This window comes from Malurus melanocephalus, unplaced genomic scaffold, assembly GCF_030028575.1.
Source record: "Malurus melanocephalus ecotype Western Australia unplaced genomic scaffold, MMel_1.1 scaffold_413, whole genome shotgun sequence".
Taxonomy (NCBI): Eukaryota; Metazoa; Chordata; class Aves; order Passeriformes; family Maluridae; genus Malurus; species Malurus melanocephalus.
In genome coordinates, this window is record NW_026623645.1 from 542,617 (window position 1) to 564,633 (window position 22,017).

General features: G+C 39.7%; 1 protein-coding gene across 2 annotated transcripts in view; it reads left to right on the forward strand.

Moving 5' to 3' along the window:
- PTPN13 (protein tyrosine phosphatase non-receptor type 13) overlaps window positions 1-18,511 on the forward strand; it is an 83,138-nt gene extending 64,627 nt beyond the window's left edge. For both annotated transcript variants that reach the window (XM_057379636.1, XM_057379637.1), the window contains exons 26-47: window positions 221-306; window positions 837-999; window positions 1,514-1,728; window positions 1,810-1,908; window positions 3,542-3,903; window positions 4,094-4,268; window positions 5,571-5,729; window positions 5,964-6,135; window positions 6,239-6,449; window positions 6,634-6,704; window positions 7,355-7,416; window positions 8,123-8,279; window positions 8,593-8,769; window positions 10,059-10,138; window positions 11,333-11,388; window positions 12,490-12,593; window positions 13,668-13,816; window positions 14,452-14,542; window positions 15,192-15,529; window positions 16,033-16,248; window positions 17,039-17,101; window positions 18,095-18,511. In XM_057379636.1, coding sequence (XP_057235619.1) covers window positions 221-306; window positions 837-999; window positions 1,514-1,728; window positions 1,810-1,908; window positions 3,542-3,903; window positions 4,094-4,268; window positions 5,571-5,729; window positions 5,964-6,135; window positions 6,239-6,449; window positions 6,634-6,704; window positions 7,355-7,416; window positions 8,123-8,279; window positions 8,593-8,769; window positions 10,059-10,138; window positions 11,333-11,388; window positions 12,490-12,593; window positions 13,668-13,816; window positions 14,452-14,542; window positions 15,192-15,529; window positions 16,033-16,248; window positions 17,039-17,101; window positions 18,095-18,175 — 3,287 coding nt within the window. In that variant the 3' untranslated portion in view covers window positions 18,176-18,511. The remainder of the gene's footprint in view (window positions 1-220; window positions 307-836; window positions 1,000-1,513; window positions 1,729-1,809; window positions 1,909-3,541; window positions 3,904-4,093; window positions 4,269-5,570; window positions 5,730-5,963; window positions 6,136-6,238; window positions 6,450-6,633; window positions 6,705-7,354; window positions 7,417-8,122; window positions 8,280-8,592; window positions 8,770-10,058; window positions 10,139-11,332; window positions 11,389-12,489; window positions 12,594-13,667; window positions 13,817-14,451; window positions 14,543-15,191; window positions 15,530-16,032; window positions 16,249-17,038; window positions 17,102-18,094) is intronic.
- Window positions 18,512-22,017: the final 3,506 nt, after the last annotated feature.

The following is a 22,017-nucleotide window of genomic DNA, read 5'->3' on the forward strand; positions in this document are numbered from 1 at the left end:
TTTGACATGGGATTATCCCACAGAATCATTAGGTCGGAAAAGACCTCTGTGTTGAACCATATAGTTCATTTGCAAAGTTCTCATCTTGGTTCAGAGCACGGAGGGGAGGGAGAATTTGCATAAATAACTGTGCTTGTTAGCTGACACTCGAAGGTCTCTGTGTGTCATAGATGTTTTACAGGTCATGCTCTGCCTCCTTTTTCTTAAATTATTAATGTAGGTGACCGCGTGCTCTCTGTCAATGGGATTAGTTTGGAAGGTGCTACCCATAAGCAAGCTGTTGAAACACTGAGAAACACTGGCCAGGTGAGTGGCTGCTGGTTCTACTGCTGTCTCTGGCAAACCACTTCTCCATGAGTGAAAAGAGGTAGAGGAATCTCAAGACTGGAATTCTCCCCAGTGTTGTCATGATTCCTTTAGGTGTGCTTTCTTAGCCTCTGTGGCTTCCTGGCACACCTGAAAGTAGCCAGTGAGTGTGCACATTCAGAACTGCTAAGGACTAMCATTTGTTTTCACTTTATAAAATGTTTTTAACTTAATTCCCTGTACAAATGTGCAAATGATGCTATCTTTGACACCTCTTCACACCCTCACAGTTTTATTGGAAGAAAACTCGGTTGGCAAGTGTCTTGCAAGTTCATTGGTGTATTTTGGAGGTTGTCATTTAGCAGCCCTTAAAAAATAAGGAATAATTGGGGGATATATACAGGGAGGGGAGTGTCTATAAAATTTGCTGCTGTAAAACTTTGGACCCTTAGAAGYTGGKAGATGTACTCTAGACTGTGCTAGCTCTGTGATTATTGCCCAGTTAACWGGGGAATRTTTMATCTCTTTAGGTGGTRCATCTGCTGTTGGAAAARGGTCAGCTTTCAGGAGCCAAGGCTCATGCTCCAGTGACACCACAGTGCACGCTYTCAAATCAGGTGGGGCAGTGTGAGCCACAGGAGAAGCCAGCAACAGAATCTACAAATGCCAAAGATTACAGCTTTGTCACTGCAGGTCAGGTCACACAGAACAATTGTCTTAACTTTCAAAGCATCCTTTAGTTTCCATAGTATTTTTCTTTAATTCTTGGGATGGGAATGGCACTGGTAGGAATCTCTGCCAAATCCCTGCACTTAGTGCAATCTCCTTCTTTCTGTGCTGTTCTTTTTGTTTTTAAGATTTCCTATCACATCTTGGTTACTTTGTTCAGCTGCTATTCTCTGTTTGCTCTCTCACTGTTCCTTGTTTCCCAGTTTCACCAGCCTTACACGCCAAGGCTGTAGCAAGGTGGGAGTAAAGAGGGTGTTGCTATATCTGGTGCTGCTAAGGGATGCCAAAGGGATGTTCAGATACTTTTAYATAAATAAGAGGGATATTTTAGGTAACACTTCTGTTCAACACAGTGAAAGAGCTGTGTGAGGGACAGGCTACTGGGATGGCACATTGGCATGTCTGGAATAACCGCAGCAGTTTCTCTTTTCATGGCCAATGTGCTTAGGAAATAATAAGTTAACTGTTTCTGTTGCAGAGAACACATTTGAGGTAAAGCTGTTGAAGAACAGCTCAGGCCTCGGGTTCAGTTTCTGCCGTGAAGATAACCTTACCCCAGAGCAGCTGGGATCAACTATTGTGAGGGTGAAGAAGCTCTTCCCTGGGCAGCCAGCTGCAGAGAGTGGGCAAATTGAGATCGGGGACGTCATTCTGAAAGTGAACGGGGCATCGCTGAAGGGTTTATCCCAGCAGGTTTGTACCTATGGTGGTGGAATTCATGCTGTGTTAGTCCTGCAAATCTGCATCTGCTAATGAATCCCTCCTTGGCCACAGGAAGTCATCTCTGCCCTGAGGGGAACATCTCCAGAGGTCTCGCTGCTCCTTTGYCGGCCACCATCCGGAATATTACCAGACATCGATCCTTCATTGCTGGTGTGTGTAGGTGTATGGCATGTGATTTTTAAAAAWTATTTGCTATTTCAGGTTCATTTATTCCATCTGGTGGGTGGGTGGGTTAGTTAAATGCAAGATGCAGATGAAAAAATGGGGAGAGTACTCACAGAAATGTGGTTCTTGGAAGGAATCCCTTAGGAGTGCACTRACCATTTTGTGGGAATGTTAAAGGAATGCATGACTTGAAGATTTGGKTTTTTTCCTCCATTTTGTGACCTAAGACATGAGAAATTAGTTTAATACAGTGTTTCTGGGGCAGAGATTTCTTTGCAGCCCAGAGTTTTGAAGTTGATATCAAATAGAAATTGGGTATTTCTGTGATTCTGTGAAGGATATTCTGCAGAATGCCAATTTGTTTGGTGTTGATGCATGCAAAAACAGGGAAAAGATTGTCATATTTACCTACTGGAAATTAGAGGTGTCSCAAAGAATATTTTCAAGATGCTCCAGTAAATAAATTGAAAGAATAAAAGGCCATTTTAGGAGACTTGGAGAAGTGGAAATGAAATGTGTTTCAGCAAAAGAGAGTGTAGAGGASAAATTGCCTGAAAAACAGGCTTTCCATAATACAGCAAAGTGTAAAACTAATGGAGGCTGGTCTTCAGTTTRAGATCCCCAGGGAAGTCATCACAGCACCAAGCCTGCCAGAGTTCAAGAAGTGTTTGGACAAGGCTCTGAGGCACAAGGTGTGATTCCTGMGGCTGTRCRGGGCCAAGAGTTGGACTTGGATAATCCTTGTGGGTCYCTTCAATCTCAGGATATTCTATGATTCTGTGATTCTGAGTTATTTTAACATTATTTTCAAATAGTAAAATTGCTCCAGTTTGATGACAGAAACCTAAATGTACAAATACAAATTTAARTGAACTTAAAATTGGAGATAAGCAACTGAGTGAACTAATAATACAAGTAACTACTCCTATATTAGACCTGTTCGTAATGAGGAATAACTTTAATAAAACAGTGCATATATTAAAAGAAGAGGAAAGCCAAAWTTTTTGTTTATAACATTATCACAGATTGTTCATATATTCAATAATTTGGCCAGGAAAGCATAAATGAAGCTTTTAAACCTTGTCTGTCTGCTAGCTGACATAATTCTAGGGAATATGGAACTACCGGCAAAATTGTTCTTCTTTTTCATGGAAGTTAATAACTTGGTTAATGACTGCCATTTGGCCTAAATGATCTTAGTTTTCRTAGTCTGTTATTGTTGCTTTTTGGTTGAAAGCTTCTATGTCTCCCTCCTGTGTGAGACTGGTTCGACGTCAGTTAATCTGTGAGCCTCAACTTCTGGCKGGRAGGRAGTTGTGAAGATGACWGYTGGACATTGCTTAAAAGCATCTGTCAGCAGGCTYTCTGAAGCTAAAGGCAAAAGTATTTTTGTTTTCCTTAGGTGAATTTATAGTTTTTAGCAGCATATGTGTCTAAGTTTTGCACACTTTGTCTTGACCAAGTTGCATTAAACTTAATGAAACTGTACTATGAAATGTTTACACAGTTCAGTCAGTAGCCACTGACTCCTTGATTTTGGTAATTTTATGCAGTCTTTGAAACTTTCTTTTGTCWTTAGAACTGGATTATAATGAATTAAATATTTTTGCTTGTGCAGACTCCCATCCATTCGCCCCAACAAGTTTTTCCAGAGGTCAGCAGAGAAGTTTCTGGTCCGTCAAATGGAGAACAAGGTGACAGCTCGGACGAAAATGAAACTACTGATCTGAGCAAGAAAAGGCTGAAATCTCCCTCCAGAAGAGACAGCTACAGTGACAGCAGCAGAAGTGGTGATGAGGAGGTGATGGACTCAGCAGCACAGGTGGGCCTTGGCTGGAGTTCTGCACTGTACCAAAGCTCAGGTGAAGCTGAGACACGGGCACAGAATCAATATGAGGCACACCCTGGCCAGAAGGACACTGTTCGCACCATCCTSTATCCTGACCAAGAGGCTCCCAGCAAAGCAGAGCTGGAGGACAGGTATGCTGGTTACAATGATTCTCATCATACTGCAGAAATGTTTATACAAATAGTTTATTGGACCTAGTCATAGAAATACTTGCTTTTTTGGATTTGCATAAAGTCAATATTGACTCATATATTAATTCATGAGTGACAGCCATAATGTACTTATTCCTGTTTTTCTTTTTTTTTTCTGGTTTATCTGTAGTGATGTGCCTTTGGATTTGCCAGCAATCCCAACCTGTAGAACTGTACCTGATGTTGCCACATCCATGTTAATAAATGACTGTTACGCTGCTCCTGTCTCTGAGCTGACTTCGCATCTGGGAGAAATAGATTCATTACTTACCCAGCTGGAAAAAAGTGCTGAAGAATACGAGCCAGTAATTCACTATTTCTGTCTTTCAGGAGCATAAATGTCCTGTTGTGGTTGTCTTGGCCATGATATGGGGAGTGACTGGTCAGAAGTGAGGCACATTACATTACAAATGGGATAGTTGTAGGTTATACTTGCACTAATCTGGGTGTGTGCCTTATAAATGGTACATACAAGTGCCATTTGTGATCAATTAATTGCACTGCTTGCACCAATGTCTGCAGGCATTTTCTGTCTGGGCTCTTAGAGATTTGATCCATCTGCCTCTGTGAATGTGGAGGCGTCTGTGCATACTTAGGTGGATGTGTGGGCATCCATTTCATGGATCATTCTGTCCTGGAAACCTTGGCATTAAGCATTTACTTACCTCTAAACCTTGTACTCAGAAGAAATTTCAGTGGCAGAAATCTTGCTTCTCCTCTTTTAGTTTGAGGTGGTTGTTCAGAGGTCAGAGGATAAATTGAGGCATCAGGGAGATCCAGAGACTGTTCTTTGCTGTATTTATAACTGTGAATCCCAAAGACTTTCTGCTCTGCTGCAGGATGGAGCCTATTTTTGAGGCTCTTCTGAGAAAGCTTCATGCCACCACAGAAATGTTTTGTGTATCAGAGGAACTTCCATATCCTCACATAATCTATTCAAAGATAGAAAAAATTAAAATTGAATCTTGATATGTCCCAGTTGTGAGGCTGTTCCAGGTTATAAAACTGTTCTAGCCAATACTCCATTTTGACAAGAAACTGTATTTTTCTTAGTCCTTCCTTCAGAAGCTTTTCTCCATCCCTCCTTATGCTCTGTGATTTTTATGCAAATGAGGCAGATTCATATCTTTCAATTGAAAATTAATGCAAATTAAAATGGGAAAAACATGTCCATGTGTCATTTTCGAGATAAGATATGGTATTGTATCTCACTCTAGGAAAATACGTTCACTTACGTTGTTTTGAATAATTATGGATGTGTGGAGATATTTAAAAATGCAGAGTCTTTTTTTATATATGGCAGGTAGATGARGGTAAAGTAAGGTGTCAGGTTTGATGTATGCCTTCAAAATTTTATTTCATAGACTTTTGGCCCCATGTTATTTCTGTGCAAAACATTATTTGGTTCTGTCTGAACTCATTTGAGATACTTACTTGGAGCAGCTCAGCTGAGCCTGCTAAAAAAACATGTCTTGGTACTGTCCAGGCTTGTGTCCCCCTTTAATCAGTTGGTAGATCGGTTGTCTGCTTCCAGCTGTCTTAAATTCAGTAAATGTTCATATTGCTTCTGGTTGCCTGTGTTGTAAAGTGCTGTTTTGTCCCCCTAGGAAGTGGAGCTCCGAGTCACTCTGACCAAGTCAGAGAAGGGCAGTCTGGGTTTTACAGTGACCAAAGGTAGTGAGAATGTTGGCTGCTACATTCATGACATTGTGCAGGATCCTGCCAAAAGYGATGGGAGACTCCGGCCTGGAGACCGACTGATAAAAGTGAGAGAATTAATGTTTTCAGACACAGGGATTGCATGAGAAGGACAACTTTGAGCAAAAAAAAAAAGAAAGTGAACTGTGTTGTGGGCAAATCAAATGTGGTTAAAAGACAAGGGCACACATCTTCTGAGAGGCAGGATTTGATAGCAGTTGAGAACACCAATAAATGCTTCCTCAGGAATGCTGTCTTGCTTAGGGACTTAACAAGGATTTGTGTTGCTTCTTTTGTTGCAGGTTAATGACATCGATGTCACTAACATGAGCCATACTGATGCAGTCAGYTTTCTCCGTGCTGCCCCAAGGACTGTCAGATTAGTGCTAGGGCGTGTTCTGGAGTTACCAAAGATGCCAGTGTTGCCTCATTTGCTGCCTGATATTACACTAATGTGCCATAAGGAGGAGCTAGGTAAGCAGAATTACTCTGCCTTTTGCCACAAAGCAAAGTATTCCCCTTCAGTTACAAAGAAAGCTTGATTTTTATTCTTTCCCCCCTCTTTTTTCCTGCATAGGTTTGTCGTTATCAGGAGGCCATGACAGCCTTTATCAAGTTGTGTATATTAGTGACATTCTCCCCAAATCAGTTGCTGCCAGAGAGGAGAGTCTCCATGTACTTGATATTATCCATTACATTAATGGAGTAAGCACACAAGGAATGACTCTGAAAGAAGCCAAAAGAATGCTGGAAACCTACCTTCCMACAGTGGTGCTCAAAGCAACCAGGTATGTTCACAAATGCTTCCCTGTATTTTCTGGTTTTTCTTGCATGTTTCTATGAATATATGAGTAAAATCTGGTTGTGAATGATTAGCATTTTACCAGTAGTGCTGTTTACATTAATATCTGGTGATTACTGTAGTTTATTTATTTTTTTAATAAATATTTCTGTAAATATTGCTTTTCACAGAGATGGTCATGCAGTGTTCCCAAAATCCAAAAGCCCTGAGAACTCAAATCCRTGGCCAATGAAAGCTAATGGTGAGATTTGCATGCTTACTCATCGCAAGTGAAATGCACATTTATTAAAATTAAAAAAGTGCTATGGGCTGTAAAGTACTATCCTAGTCCAGCTTATTGYGACCAGCTTCAACAGGAGTTTACGGGGTCTTTCCTCTAAAAGCTCCATGACAAGAGATTCAGCAATAGTGTTTTTATGGTGCCATTTCTCACGCAGTTTAGAAATTCTATTATAGAGCAGAAAGGTCCCTTTGAACAAGGATCCAGATGTGAGTTGATGTTTGAAAAACACAGAAGTACTCAATAACAGGTGTTCGGTGGGTTGTATCTTGTTCATTTTGAGGAAAAAGGAATGAACCCTGTTCTCCAAGGTGCACTTTTTCACTGTAAATTGTTAAACTATTTATCAGCATGTCTCTTTGCTGAGAGTTGGTTACTTGTGTTAGCATTCCTGATCCCAGTAAACATCAGGATCAGGTGATGTTTCAAAAAGACATTATTTGAAGTGTAGTCATTCAGATATAAGTTTGGCAATGCACAGAAACCTGGCAGGCAAAGATGCTACTCATACCATAATGTAGTGTTAAATATCTTGTTTCTTTCATAAAAATAATTGATGGGGGCTAATTTAATTTCAGTGACAAAGTTGTTTTTTCYCCATTTTTGTTTAGGCTGTTCCTGTGGTGATCCCTGTGATAAAAMTGAAAAGACAACTGATGCTTACGGGCCCAAGGTAAATATTTCTCTATTGTGCCTGTTATCATTAACCAGTGAAAAGAGTATACTTRACACACTTTTTAAAATAAATAACTAAATAAACCCATCTGTTAATCAAAGTATACAAGCCCACTGTTGTCAGTTGATCTAAATAAGCAGTGATCATAATAAATATGCAAGTTTGTAAAATTTATCTGCTCTTTCTTTGGCACTGTTTTGTTAAAAGAAAAATTGTCTTATGAGAAGGATGCAAAACTATGATCCAGAAAACTGCATTTAGTCCACAGTTTCTGCTGAAACTTGCATATTGTATTTGCTAGGTGGTTTTCTTTCTTTTTTTTCCCACTAATTTTTTTCTGAGAAATGCTGTGTTTTGGGACCAAAAGTATTGAGGCTTGCAGGAGTATTGAGGGATTGTAATAATGTTAAATACTACTTGTATTTTTCATAGGTTATAATAATGTTAAATTCTAAAATCTCCCTCATAGAAACTGCTGCTTCATCATCATGTGGGTTTTTTTTCTCTGTTGCTTTAATTTGCTCTTTTCATGGGAAACTTTTAACACACCTGAAAACTTCCCATACATCATCCAGCTGTCTCAGATGGGACTATTATATAAATGGGGGGTTTTGTTTGTTTCTGAGGAGAGCACTTGGAGTGGTTGTTTGCTGCTTCAACGAGCTGCCAGTCTCTTAATTTGTACTGGTCTTTGCTTTCTCAGGTCAATGGCAACGGCATCCTAGGGCCTTCTCAGGGAAATACAGAGAACAATATCCATCACACAAAAGCACTAATGAGCCTCTCAGGACCAGGAGATGCACCTTCCTTTGGATTTACCAATCAGATGTCAGATTTTCCTAAACACATWGACAAATCAGGTAAGAGATGAGATGGGGGCAGGATTATTCTGTCTTTATTGTACCAGTGCAAGAGAATCATGRCATTGTTGAATATGCTGAAATAAGCAAATGTTAGGCTGGCAGTCAGTTTTAGAAGATTATCTCCAAGATCGTCTCAGTGCTTTGTTTTAGAGGAGTTAGTTGATGTTGAAAATAGATTTTTGGAAATTGGATTTTGTGTTAGACAGAAATGAAAGAAGGCCRTGGTAATGGCCAGAAATATATTTAACATATTTTCTCCCAAACCATCCTRTATAGGGAAAACTTGTCATTTTGTACTATTTGTCTTCAGGAACAGAGGTTCCAGATGATGAGTATTATGATGAGGATGACCACAATGAAGTTGTCCAGTATCTGTTGGATGTTGTAGATGAGGAAGCCCAGAACCTYTTAAATCGGAATAATGCGACTTCAGAGGCTCAGAGTCTTCTACATCTCAAAAAGGCTGCCTCAGAAAATCACCTTCCAGGTAACATGRGCCATTAAAAAAGCATATCATTAACAGCAAAGCACGTTTTGAAACAAGGTGCCAAGTAAGAATTGATTTGGGTGAGCTGACATTGATTTGATGTCTGAACTAGAAGTTTCCCAAGCTGAACACAAATAGTTGCTGATTACCATGGACTTGAGATGTAGTATAATAAGTGAGGTTCTGGTTTGATAAATCTGGGTTTTGCTTTAAGTAATCTGGGAAAACAAGTCCTTTTCTGAAATTGTCTCTTGAGTGTTGTTTAGGTACCTGGTCCTGCAGCTACAGTCATGTTGGCATGATGAAACATTTCAGCATTTCACTGGTCGCAGGTTGCACAATTTGGCAAAATTGGCCAACCTGCTTTGTCTCTTGTAGAAAGAGTGAGGTTTTTTCATTACCTACTTCTGACTGTACACCTTTCTTTTCCTTTATTCCACCTCCTCAGTTCTACTTGTTAATTACTGAAATGTAATGAGGAGTAGCATTTGTAGTTTCTTTGTGGTGTCACGCTATGTACGTGTGCTCAAAAWATTCAAGGAGGATGCTTGCCGCTTCTGTGAAGATTCCTTCWAAAATTCAAGATACACCTTCCAAAATTATTATTATTATTATTATTATTGTTATTGTTATTTCAGTACTTTTGTTGCACTTCAACGTCACWGGGTTATGGTCATTGGTCATTGCATTAGAAGCTGAGGTTCTGGCTGYGCCRGGATCTCTGCTGAGGAATACCATTGGAGCGCCAGTATTTCCAATTTCTTGTAGCCTGTCCCTTGCAATGAAATGTGAATTGAATCCAGAAGGGATGGCAGCAGGGTGCTWCCACTGCAGACAGATACAAGTCAGATTTCATCTGGCATGTCCTAATTCCATTTTGTTAATACAAAGAGTAGAGTCCTGGTTTGGACCTACTGCTGGTCTAAATGTAACTGAATTGCAGAAAAAAAAGTTGTTTTGGGGGATATGACAACTGAGTAGCTCCAGCCTGTCCCTCAGTTGTGCTTTGACACAGATACTCTGTTAGCTGTGCAAACCACCTCACRTAACATGGCAGCTGCTCCAGTTATAAAATAAAGCCTAAAGTCTGATTGTCCTATGCAGTAAGAGCTCTTTTCCAAYATGCACTGGTAGCAAAGGGACTTCAGAAAGGTTTCTTGGTTATTCTGGCACCTGTATTCTCTGTCTAGTGCCAGACAGGTGGAACAGGATTCACATCTGTGAGAGGGTGGCTCCTGGGCATTTTCTGATGTGTTTAGGCTGTATCTCCTGATTTTCCTGTTCGGTAGAGATGAACGGAAAGGTGACAGAAGATAAGTCTGAGGACACAGACTGTGATGGGTCATCTTTACCTGAAGATTTTTCAGAGGTAGGATGACAAGAAACTGGCAGATGCTCTTTCAATTTGTTACTTTCCTTTTTGGCATAGAAATATGAAACATGTCTTTCAATGAGAAYGTCATTGTCAGTAATAGCTTTAAACGGTGCACAAGCATTTACTTTTTCAATAGCACATGATTATTATAAATTAACTGTATAAGACAAAAAACTTACAATTATTTTACATTGTCTGTATCTAAGTCCATCAGCTTTTTTTCAAAAAGGGTGGTAATAAATGGCCTTGTTAATGCTACTTCAGCTTTTTAACCTAGAGTATTTCAATGATTCCTRCTAAAAGAAGGGAAGCAGTCACAGTGCAAATGAGTGCTGTGTAGACTTTACTGTCCAGAATTCATGTTTGAGATTTCTGCTGCTGCTTTTTGCTAGGATAAGTTCATTAGTTTGAATAACTTTTATATGTGGTTTACTCTACAYTATTGTGTGTCCTGTTTCACATCAGTCACTAGATGCCTAGGTTTTGTTGCATGTTTCAAATCAGCAGAGCTTTGTCTATTTAGCAATTCCTAGCTCTTGCAGCTTTCTGTCCAGTTAGTAGAGCTGAAAATCAAATCAGGAATCTGGCTCTGTGKCAATGTGCTCTTGGGAGAGCCACAAGTAAAATTATCTGGGTACAGCAGTAGAAGAGCAAGTTGGCTTAAAAAGCATAAATGATTTAGTAGAGTTTTTCTTGAAAGGAGGATGAAAATGCCATCCTCTGTGCTGAGTCTTGACTGTTGAGGATGGTGTGAGTAGGAGTATGTGTCATTTAGAGGTATAGCCCTGTTATGTTACATATACACAAGATAGGAATGGTGGCTTGACAGGAGGGAGAAGTTTTCAGTATCAGGCTTACTTCATAAAGGGTTTCTAAGTATTAGAAACAAATAAAGCCAGCTGGGGGAAACTTAGATGACTCTGATGCTGCTGWGAGTCAGGAATGATTTTAATATAGCTTTTTGGCCTTGTTACAGTAGAGTGTCTTTCCAAGTGCTCAGTGTTCTTGTCCTCTGTTATTTTGGGTTAATGAGGTGTCTAAAAGAGGAAAGTCTTTCATTATGTGCTGCTTTGAACTTAGTACCCTGCAGAAATAGTCCCTGTAATTGTTAATTGTTTAAAATTTTGCAGTATGTGAATGTTGTAACTATGTCCTTTAATGTGTGTTTTGAAATATTACTTCTTCTAGCCGACACACGTAAATGGTTGTGAAGACTATTGTGAAGTAAAAGCTGTGCCAGAAAGGTAAGATTTCTTTTCTAGTGTTGATTGAAAGCAAACCTATGAAGTCTGGAAGTCTGAAGTGTAGTATGTTGATGAGAGAAAAACAACAAAAACCAAGAAACCACCCCCAAAACAAAACCAGTAAAATACCTGTGCARCATCTCATTGAATTGTTCTCTGTCTGTTCCTTACTTAAAAGTTTATAATTTGCCTGAATACTAATCAGCTTTATGTGGTGTACTGTGCCCCATTTTTATTTGTTCCTTTGGTACGTGGTTATAGCCAGCAACTGGACTGTTCAGATGTCTCCAAATAACATAAATTGCATTGCATGAACAGCTTGGTACTTGGATGTGAAGAAAACATTCAGAAAATGCTGTCTTCAGTTCAAACCTATACAAGATTTATTAGTGTTACATCTTCTGGTTTTAGAGCACTGCATCCCAAATGTGGAGTTCCAGTGCTCCATCAGTGGGTGCCTGGGGCTTATTGTTTTTTTCCAATATGTGCACAGCTGATGGATGTRCCTGGCCAGGTTACTAGCTGTCCCTTTGAGCCACTTTGAACTTCAAAAATTCCCAACGTTATTTTCCTTTGTGCAATAATTTTAGTTTAAGTGAAATTTCAATGAAAGTGTATATGCTTTTACGTTTTTAAGCTTGTGGGAAGTTTGGGGTTGAGACTTGGCAAAAGCAATGATATTATGACTTAAAATACTTAATACATTCATCCCTATCTTCAACAAAGCTAGAAAACTTGCAATTGAAAATAGATACTCTAGTGTAGTGAATTACATGAATGGTACAAAYCTGCTTTAAATGCTATTTAATTGCTTAGCCTTTGAAAAGTAATTGCAATGGTAGCTATTACTAGATTTGTATATTTCTGGCTATTTTTCCACTGTTACCTTTTTCAGATCCCCTCTGGGTATTTAACAAAAAAGGGGAAAAAAAGGGTTTTTGAGATCACTGGTATGGTCCAGTCCAGAAATACTTGTAGCTCTGAATTACTTTGGTGGGGTTCTTTTTTTTGTTTGTTTTTTGTTTGTTTTTTTTTTAATTATGTTGCAAATGTGTTGGTTCTAGGTGTACTTTCTTACTTCCATACTTTGTCCTCTTATAGATCTACTCCACATCCTTCCTTGAGCCAGGCAGATGAGGATGAAATCACATGGGGAAGCGATGAGCTGCCGATTGAATCRGTCAGCCAGGAACGTGTAAATAAAGGCAAGGACATTTAACATAATCAGTGGAAAACTTCAGGGTCACATTACATAGACAGAAGTGAATTTTAAGACCTCCTGGATATGTTTTGAGGATGTAATGACAGGTATAATGGGATTTCTAACAATGCACTAGGAAGGATCTCTGCAGCTTTGTGCAATAAGTGTGTGAGAATAGGAACCAAGTGTTGGCAGTGTTCTGTCTGTAGCTGTACAAGAGCTGGGACCAGCTGAGATGCTTTCTTTTTTTTGTATCTACCTCACAAAAGCTGTAACAGTAAATATATGTTTCACTGTGGTTAGATTGATACATCATGTGCTTCACAAACCAGCTGCTCCATGCTTAGATTAGGCAATACTTTATCTTGACTTTGTTCTACTGCCACTCAGTGTGGCAGAGTAGAACWCTGCAGTTTGGTATGTGTGGCAGAATCTAGTCTTCACTTTTTTGAGCTAGCATTAGAAATTTCAGTTCCTGAAGTTCATRTACAGCAGTCCTTTGTGTTCATTAAAAGAAAAAAAGATAATCCACGTGATACTTCAGACAAAGTCAGTAGAATTTGGACACTTCTAGTGGCAAGAGAGATTCTTGGTTTATTAATTTCGTTGTGCTTCAGAGAAGCAGTGAAGGCCTGATGGGAGCCAAGCTGTATTGGAAAAAAAAAGATGCCTTTCCAAGTGATAATTGTTCTAATACATGTGGAGTATTAGTGCTGAAAACAAGTCTGTAATGTGGAGAGTTCTGAATTCATCCCCATATGCATCCATGCTCTTAGTAGGTTATTGTGTAAAGAACTTAAATTTAAAATGTGCTTGAAGTTTCAATGTATTTATTGGAAGTTCAAGAAAATACTCCCTTTGGTTCCTGAAATCATCAGAGCTGATTTTGTGTCTTACTGGCTTTGTTAGTTCATTTGCTTTTGCCTGTCAAACTGACAGGACAGGTATGTGTTCTCTCTGGTGTGTGGGGGCATTCCAGAAAACAGGTAGTGCAGTGGTGAACAGCAACATGCAAATCCAACATTGAACTACAGTATATGCTTCCCTGGTTTTTATATTTATTTATATCTTCTGCTAGATTTCCCCCTAGTGACAAATGAAGAGATCTCTGCGCTCCCTACTGTGAATGTGCTCCCTGGAGGCAAATATTCAGGAGCCAAATTGAAGTCAGTGATCAGGATGTTGCGTGGATTGCTGGAGCAGGGAGTCCCYTCTAAAGAGATTGAAGTGAGTAACTATTTGTCCTTTAAAGTCCTTTTTCCAAGTATGAAACAAAAATAGAATGGCTGGATCATCACTGCCTTGAATACCACAGCTCTTTAATTTGAAGCTCAAAAGAGATGAAAAGATTTAACACCAAAGACTTCTCTCCCTTCTCCGACAAGCTGCTGAGAGATGAGATCAGTTTGAATTCAGTTCATAAGTGTTTTTACATCATTCTTACTTCTGGAAAATTACCAAGTGAATATGACATAAACAGGCATAGACAAAGTAAAGGCTTGTGAGATCCAGCTGCTGAATGTGAAACCAGTTGTCCCAAAGTGTTAAGTCAACCATGTTAAATGGTCTATTTTTTTTTTTTTTTGGAGAATGAGATAAAATATTTACTGGATAGTAGGTGGGGTTTGGTTTTGGTTTTTTTTWTTAATTTTCTTTGTTATGTGCAAGATTCCTTCCTGTGACTGCATTATTTTGCATACCCACATTAGGATTTGATTTTTAATGSTTCTGTTTATTAATGATATTGATAACATAATGATATTGATAACATATATGATATTAATGATATTGATAACATAACCGGTCTTAACATTGTTATCAATCAGTGCTTTCCTGGTGCACATGCAATTGCTTTTTTACAGAACCTTCAGGAGTTAAAACCTCTGGATCAGTGTTTGATTGGACAAGCAAAGGAGAACAGAAGAAAGAACAGATATAAAAACATACTTCCTTGTAAGTCCTAACTCATTTGAAATTCATATTTGGAAATGTCTTACCGCCTGTATGGTCAGATGGTTTGAATCAGAGGTGGGATGGTTTGATTCCTAATCCTAATAAGGAAAAAATTAAAACARGCATTTGTAAAGCAGTTTAAGAGCAGTGAACAATATACTACTGTGCTGCAGTAGGTAGGGATGGGTATTCACAGACTTGTCAGTTGTTTCAGCAGATCCCATGCCTTAAATGATGTGTAGATGTGGAGCCTGACAAGTTTTTTTTTTTTGTCTTACCCACGTAAAAGTGGAAAACCAGACGTGTATACTATTATCCTGCCATAAATTTCCTGCCATAAAATTCTGTTTGTGAAGTGTTGAGCAGAACTAAGAACTGACAGAGGTCTGTTGTATGAGACAAGTTCAACCTTAGTTTTACAGCTTTGCTACAGTTCCTGTATYCTGCTTGTCTGCTGGTTTATATTTCTCCTGTAGATACCTTTTTCTTTATTGAAAGTACTGTTTAGTACCCTAAATTAAGTATTTAAGTGATTTATTTCTTTTAAAGCAATATGTGGGAGTGTCTGTGGAGATTCTACATTTCTATTGTGTGAGGGTCTAATTCTGTGCACACCTAACAGGAGGTCTCTGTTGTGTGGGGATTGCAGATGACACCACCAGAGTCCCTCTTGGAGTTGAAGGGGGATACATCAATGCCAGCTTCATTCGAATGCCGGTGGGGAACGAGGAGTTTGTTTACATTGCATGCCAAGGACCTCTTCCTACCACTGTAGCAGACTTCTGGCAAATGGTTTGGGAGCAAAACTGCACTGTGATTGCCATGATGACTCAGGAGGTTGAGGGAGAAAAGATCAAGTGTCAGCGTTACTGGCCAGATGTGCTCAATAAAACCACCATGATCAATGACAGACTGCGCCTTGCTCTTGTGAGACTTCAGCAGGTGAAGGGCTTTATCATCAGAGTGCTGGAGCTYGAAGAGATTCAGGTGAGTGAGTCTMATTMTGCCTGCTAAGAGKTTTTCTGAGWGTTGCCAGATTTATSCTTATGCTGCTGACCTGCCTGCTTTCACTTGCATTTTCTACATAAAAAGGTAACCCAGGGCTTCTCCTCTTTGCCCAGTGATCATTACTGGAAAGCTGTTCCTCATTGCAGGTTTTGCTRGTCTGTGACCTTTATAGGAGAAGGCATTTGGGCCAGGTTATCATTTCCTYACACTAATGAGACTAAATTTTGGGTTCCTTTGGCCACAGAAACATTTATAGGATATGAAATGCACTAATAATTAATTCAGTCTTTGTATGATCAGCACAGTGAACCTTATACTTTTAAATTAATTACTAGTTACTTCCAGTATAGCTCTTACTTTATTGAATTACAAAGCACCTTCACTGCGCAAATCCCTCTTTTCTGAGACTTTTCTTTGGGAAACCAACATTTTCTTTTCATTCTTGCCCCGTGCTGCAYGTTGTTGCTGTTTTGATACGTCAGACAGGTGAAGTGCGGCACATCTCCCACCTGAACTTCATTGCCTGGCCGGACCACGACACCCCRTCGGAGCCGGACGATCTGCTCACCTTCATCTCCTACATGCGCCACGTGCACAAATCGGGGCCCATCGTCACCCACTGCAGCGCAGGCATCGGCAGGTCGGGCACCCTCATCTGTATCGACGCAGTTCTGGGGCTGATCAGCAGAGACCTSGATGTGAGTATCCCAGGGGATGGGCTCAGTGGTGCTTCTGACCGCAGGAAATGTGTTCCGTGGAATCCATTCCATCTTTTGAAGAGAGTGCTGTGCTGCAGGCTGTAGCACGTTTGCTTGTTGGTGATCGAGGTGGGGAGAGCTCTGGTTCTTGGGTTGGAGCAGGGAATCTTAAGTTTCCTGTCTTCAGCAACCGTACAACTTGAAGTACATTGCAAGGACATCTTCTATCATAGTGGACTTCTGGCATATGGCGTGGGGAAAATGKTATTGCCATGATGGCTTGGGCAATTGATGGAAGGGATGTGTAAATGAACTTTTCCAGCACAGCCAAGGAAATGCTTTCTAGGGTGATCCACAGGAGGGTGCTACTTCCTTATGTTGATGTCCTTCAGTGGCCTGGGGTAGCAAATCTGGGGAATTTCTAGAGATGAGCTACATCACACTTAGCTCAGTGTTTTTTTTAAACGCCCTCTGAATGTCTAGAACTTTGTAGACCTGGGGAAATAAAAGGTGTTTTGTTCTGTTGGACCAAGGGGGTCTCTTTTCTGCAYACTTAGCTCCCAGTAAGAGTAAGTAAGAGGGCCTTTATCCAGAAGGAACACAAGAGGAAGAGCGTGTCTGATGTAAGGCCATGTCCAGATTGCCCAGAGCACGCATGCTGGTTATCTACCAAACACAAGCTATAGTGAATTGTTTGTTTCACTACTGATTTATCTGATTTTATTCCCTGGTTGGTTGCTGGGCATGTTTCTTTTCTCTGCATGCCTCTCTTTTTTGTTTGTTTTGGTAGTTTGACATCTCGGACCTGGTGCGCACGATGCGTCTGCAGAGACATGGAATGGTTCAGACAGAGGTGAGTSTGGATTTTCCAGGTGTCCACTGAACCAGCTGATGTGCCTGAGGGTTTTGTAATGCGCACAGCAGATGTCTTGGTGCACTGCAATGTAATATTTGTGTCCCAAAAATGAAATCAGATGAGTAGCAGAATGTATTTAACATTTGTAAACACAAGCCRTTTCTAACATGCTGTATTGTTTTGATCTGTGTTTAAAAAAAARAGATTGTGGGTTTTCATCTCCAAAAGCATGTGTTTATGGAGGAAGTCAGCTAAGCTCTTTTAAATTTAAGTTGTATTACAAATTGAAGARTAGGCCTAACTGAAGTTGTTAGGAATCACTGATACTATCAGAGGTGCCTTGAAATCTCCTTTGTGGAGATATTCAACCAGAAGTTCAATGAATTTTTTAGGAACAATGTAGATCTAGAGCTAATYTACTTTGGAGATGGTCATCACAAGGTCTTGTTAAAATCTGCATTTTTTCTTTGAATGGGAAGGAACTRCGAAGTCATAGTTAAAAAAAMCAAACCAAAAYCAAACCATAAAACTATCAGCCCCATCCCCACCTCACACCCCAAAATATGTATTAGCCCCCACACCTCTTACCCCTGASATTAAGGTAAGAAAGTTGCACTGTCATCTCAGTTCTGTATTAGTTGGCATTGATGCAAGACCTTGAAATTCACTTGCTGTCTTCATTTCCATTTACGTAAAGTGCCTAATCTCCTTTAGGTGGTTTTGGTGTGAAAAATGTCCATATGAAATAAATCTTAAGTGGCAGAGAAGTGTCTGCATTTGCTTTAAGTAGAGGTTGCATATTTTTCCACTGCAATCTTTTTGTTTGTTTGGGGTGTTTTATTTTCTTGGGAATTTGTTATTGTTGGTTTTATTATTTAATAGTGTAATTAGTATTGAAATCAAGCACTATGAAAATGTGACGTGSAAGTTGAGAGCCCTTAGGTGGTACAGACATTTTTCACATGTTCTGTAATTTCCTTTTCCTTGCAGGATCAGTACATTTTCTGCTATCAAGTTGTCCTTTATGTCCTGAATCATCTCCAACACCAAGAACAAGAGAGAGAGAAATAAAACACTGAAGCAGAAGTGTGTTTAAAATAAGAAAGCAAGGAGGTCGAGAGGCTCTTGAGCATTTTATTTGTCCTGCCAATAGTTTTCTAATCCCTTTCTTCAGTTGCTGTCCAATGTCTTTTCTAGAAAGTCTCTCCATCATTCCAAGTAAGATATATAGTTCTAAGGGAAAGGGATAGCTCCTACAATACCACTATTGTGTTCAGCCCCATGGATGCACATGTGAAATTTTTGTATAACAATATTTAATAAAGCTGCATTTTTTGCAGCTTCCTTAATATGTCACAAAATACTCAAATAAAAATATTTTAATTTAAAAAGAAGAGATGAGAAGAAAGAATTAATCCTATTGTACTTCCTGCAGTTCTGCAACTGTTTTGGGGTATTCGTTTCTTWCAGGGTGGGGAAGTGGGAGGGATGAAGCAGTATTTTTATTCTGACAAACTTTATTACAAAGGCATTTTACTAGTCTCTTTTGAAAGCTTGTTTATGGCACAAATTTTTGCCCTTCTAGTACAATTACAGCTATTTTATAGAGGGTATCTTGAAATCAGCATTTAAGCTTTAAAGAGATGCCTGTTAGCATAAGGATAGTAGTGAATGTTAACTGTATCACAGTTAATAATGTTTACTTAATAGAATTTCATGTATATATTTATATACTTTTACAAAAAAAACCTGAATTATTGGGTGTCTAACCTTGTAATTGATTAGACATCTCTGCTCTGTAAATAAAAATATACTTAATTTACACTGATCAGTGGATCTGGGAATTGTTGTGTCCTTGTGACTGATTTTTCTTGGCCTTACATTGCATTATTATTTGTGGTTGCTGCTCTTAAGACATAAGGGCTGTGCTCATTTAATTTTAGGTGTCCTTCTGTTCTCCAGTATCTGTGAAAAATCTGGCAGAACTGTGGGCTCCTTTCTGGAAAGTTTCCACACTGTAGTGAGAGGAAGAGTTTATTTTTCCTCCCTCTTGTTTCCTCCCTCCCTTGTTTTTCAGCACACCTGGGCATTGAGACCATGTCACCTTCTGGGGGGTATTTTTGCACTGCTCCAGTGATGTTCTGATAGCAGTGTAACCTACTCTGTTTACAGCAACRGGGGTTGAGGTTGGAAACAGGATATCAGATTCTAAGTTACTCAGTGGTTTAGTGATACTGTAAGCAGTTAAAACTGTTCTGATTTAAAACTTTCATGTGGGAGCCTTGGATGGTGAATAAATGCCACCAGCCAACACATCAGCCTCAAATGGTCATTTGAGGGTTTGTGCAATATTCCTGTCCCAGCAGTGTTTGCCAGAACTTTTGACTTGTGCTGTCAGGAAGGGTATGAGTGCTAATTTAACAACGTTTTGCATTGAAGTGGTGGAAATAAGTTCAGAGGCTGGTTATTTTTCAAGGTTTTGACTCTTCAAAATAGTAGCCCACAGTGTTCCAGTGTCCCAAAACTGAGACAATCACTGTCSTGCAACAGCAGGACTTTAAAAAATAAAAGAACCTTTTTCATTTTTCAGTAATACTATACTTTTTATTCCCTCCAGCATAACAGCAAAGGTGTGCATTTTTCAAAGCAGCGTAGTTTGAGGAAGGAAAATTAATTCTGCATAGATAGAAGCAGAGGCAAATTGATTAGCCATGTTGKCAGTATACCTGTATGAAGGAGCTATAAACTGAAGACAAGATTTTCAGGACAGCAGTTGTCAACAGGCCAAGTAAGTAAATGCAGCTAGTTAATACACTGCTGCTGCTGCTTTAACATAAAGAGTGAGTTTGGAGGATTTGGGCATATCTGGGTTATAAAAACAACAAAAAAAAAAGTGTTGTGGTAACTAGACAGTATRGTTAAGACAGTTAAATGCTTCTTTTAAATGTTTTCAGGTACGTGCCAAACAATGTAGAAACAGGAAGAGATTTTGTATAATGTGCTGCATGAAGCCAAGTACAGCRCAAACAGTTTGCATCAGCTGACAGCTTACGGGAAACACAAATCACTAAAAGATTCCAGGATTYGCTGCTTGTCCTCACAGATCTCATGGTGATGATCTGTGCTACGGTGTGGTGCAATTGGTACCCAATATCTGTGGAATTGGTACCCAATTTCCTTTTCATGATGGACATACAGGAAAGCAGAGGATAACTAACTGGACCTAACCTCCCCTTCCTCAGCAAAAGGACACTCCACACACAAAAAAGAAAAACATTCACGCACACAAAGCATTCAGGTGTTCCTAAGAAATCATGCATGCATAGGAAAAGGCGGCATTTGGCCTCTCTTGAGGGGTAATAYGAATTTCTTTGGGTTTTTGTCTCAACTCGAGAAACAGAACATTGAATAAACATTGAATGCTCATTAGTCTGACACTTGTTGAGGTCACTGGAAGGTTGTGTGTTTTCTGCCAAGAAAGACTGAGTGTCACTTGCCCTTTGTGAACTCAATGTGGTCAGTTTGGTTGAAACAGCTCAAAACTCTATCAAAAAATGGATGTGCTTATGCAGTGTGATGGCTTAAACTTGGTCYCTGTGGAAAATCTGGTTGGAGATRCGCACCAATGCTCATCTTTTCCTCRCCTTTTTCTCCAAAGGATTAGATTATTTAAAATCTTTATGCCCCCTTTGAAGAAATAAGAAGTGAAATTTTTAAGAAGCATGTAGTTCCTTGAAAGGAAAATTGCTGTGTGCTTTCTTACTATGCTGACTCTATGATTTATAGGGGAAAAAATCTTGAGAGGCTTTTTTTGTTCAGAACTATGATGCCTTGCTGAGTAAGCATCCAGGACATGCTCCAGCTGAAAGGGATTTTCCTTTATATAGGTATCTGATTTTTAGCAGGAAGTTTACCAGACTAGGGGAAAAACTGATATATAATCCATTACAGCTCTAATTAAAGAACTGACCCTGTGTGTTAACCCAAGAGAGAAAGGATCCTTTTGTTTTTCCAGCCAGAGTTAGCTGACAGAAGCACAAATGCTYTGCCACATAAGCAGCCCTGTGCCATTAGTAGTTTATCATATCTTTGTTTTYCTTTCTGGTCTTTGCCTGCAAGAGAGGGGCAACAAAAGGAGGAATTCCAGTTGCTCCTTGGAGATGGTTTTGAGGATTCGTTACTGTTTCTCCTTGAATCCTTCTAAGYYGCCTCTTTCCTTACAACTTCAGTGRTTCTWAAACTACCTGTCTGGGGAARAAAAGAACTTTAGAACTTCTGTGTGGTGGACTGTGTGGTAGTGAAAGTGTTCTGTAGTGACTCCGTATGCTTGGCAGAGGCCCATGAATACCCACCTCTGCAAACCCCTCAAGTGATGACACAAGGTAATAGTTGGGCCAGGATAAGGAGTGCACATTGTTAGCAGTGTAGAAGAAAATTTTAATCCCAGCTTTGCAGATTAAAAACTGGTGGACTTGCCTAAATAGTGGGTAAAATGCTTAAATAGTGCTTCTGACTTGTACRCATTAAAAAAGCCAACAAAAACACACAAACAAGAAAACAGCTTCTCTTCCACTGAGAAKGAGGACAGCTTGGCTCCTGGTGTCTTCTCAGTCGTTCTCACAAAAGTGACCCCATTTTTAACATACGTGATGTGTGTCATGTCTTTTCTGCAGGGTGAGGAACCTGTGAGCCRAGGGCCAAAATCTGTTAATGAAGTGAAAGGCAGTTGCCAGCATCATCTGGATGGCTGTTTGAATTTGTGACATCCACTGATAGGCAAGTCAGGACATGACTTGGGGCAAACATCAAGTGACTTGTGGGTATTGGCACAGCTGAAGTGGAGAATGTGSTCTGTGCTGCCCTCTTCGTGCAGCTGATCTCAGGGGTGAACTCAGGGAAATGTTACTCAGCAT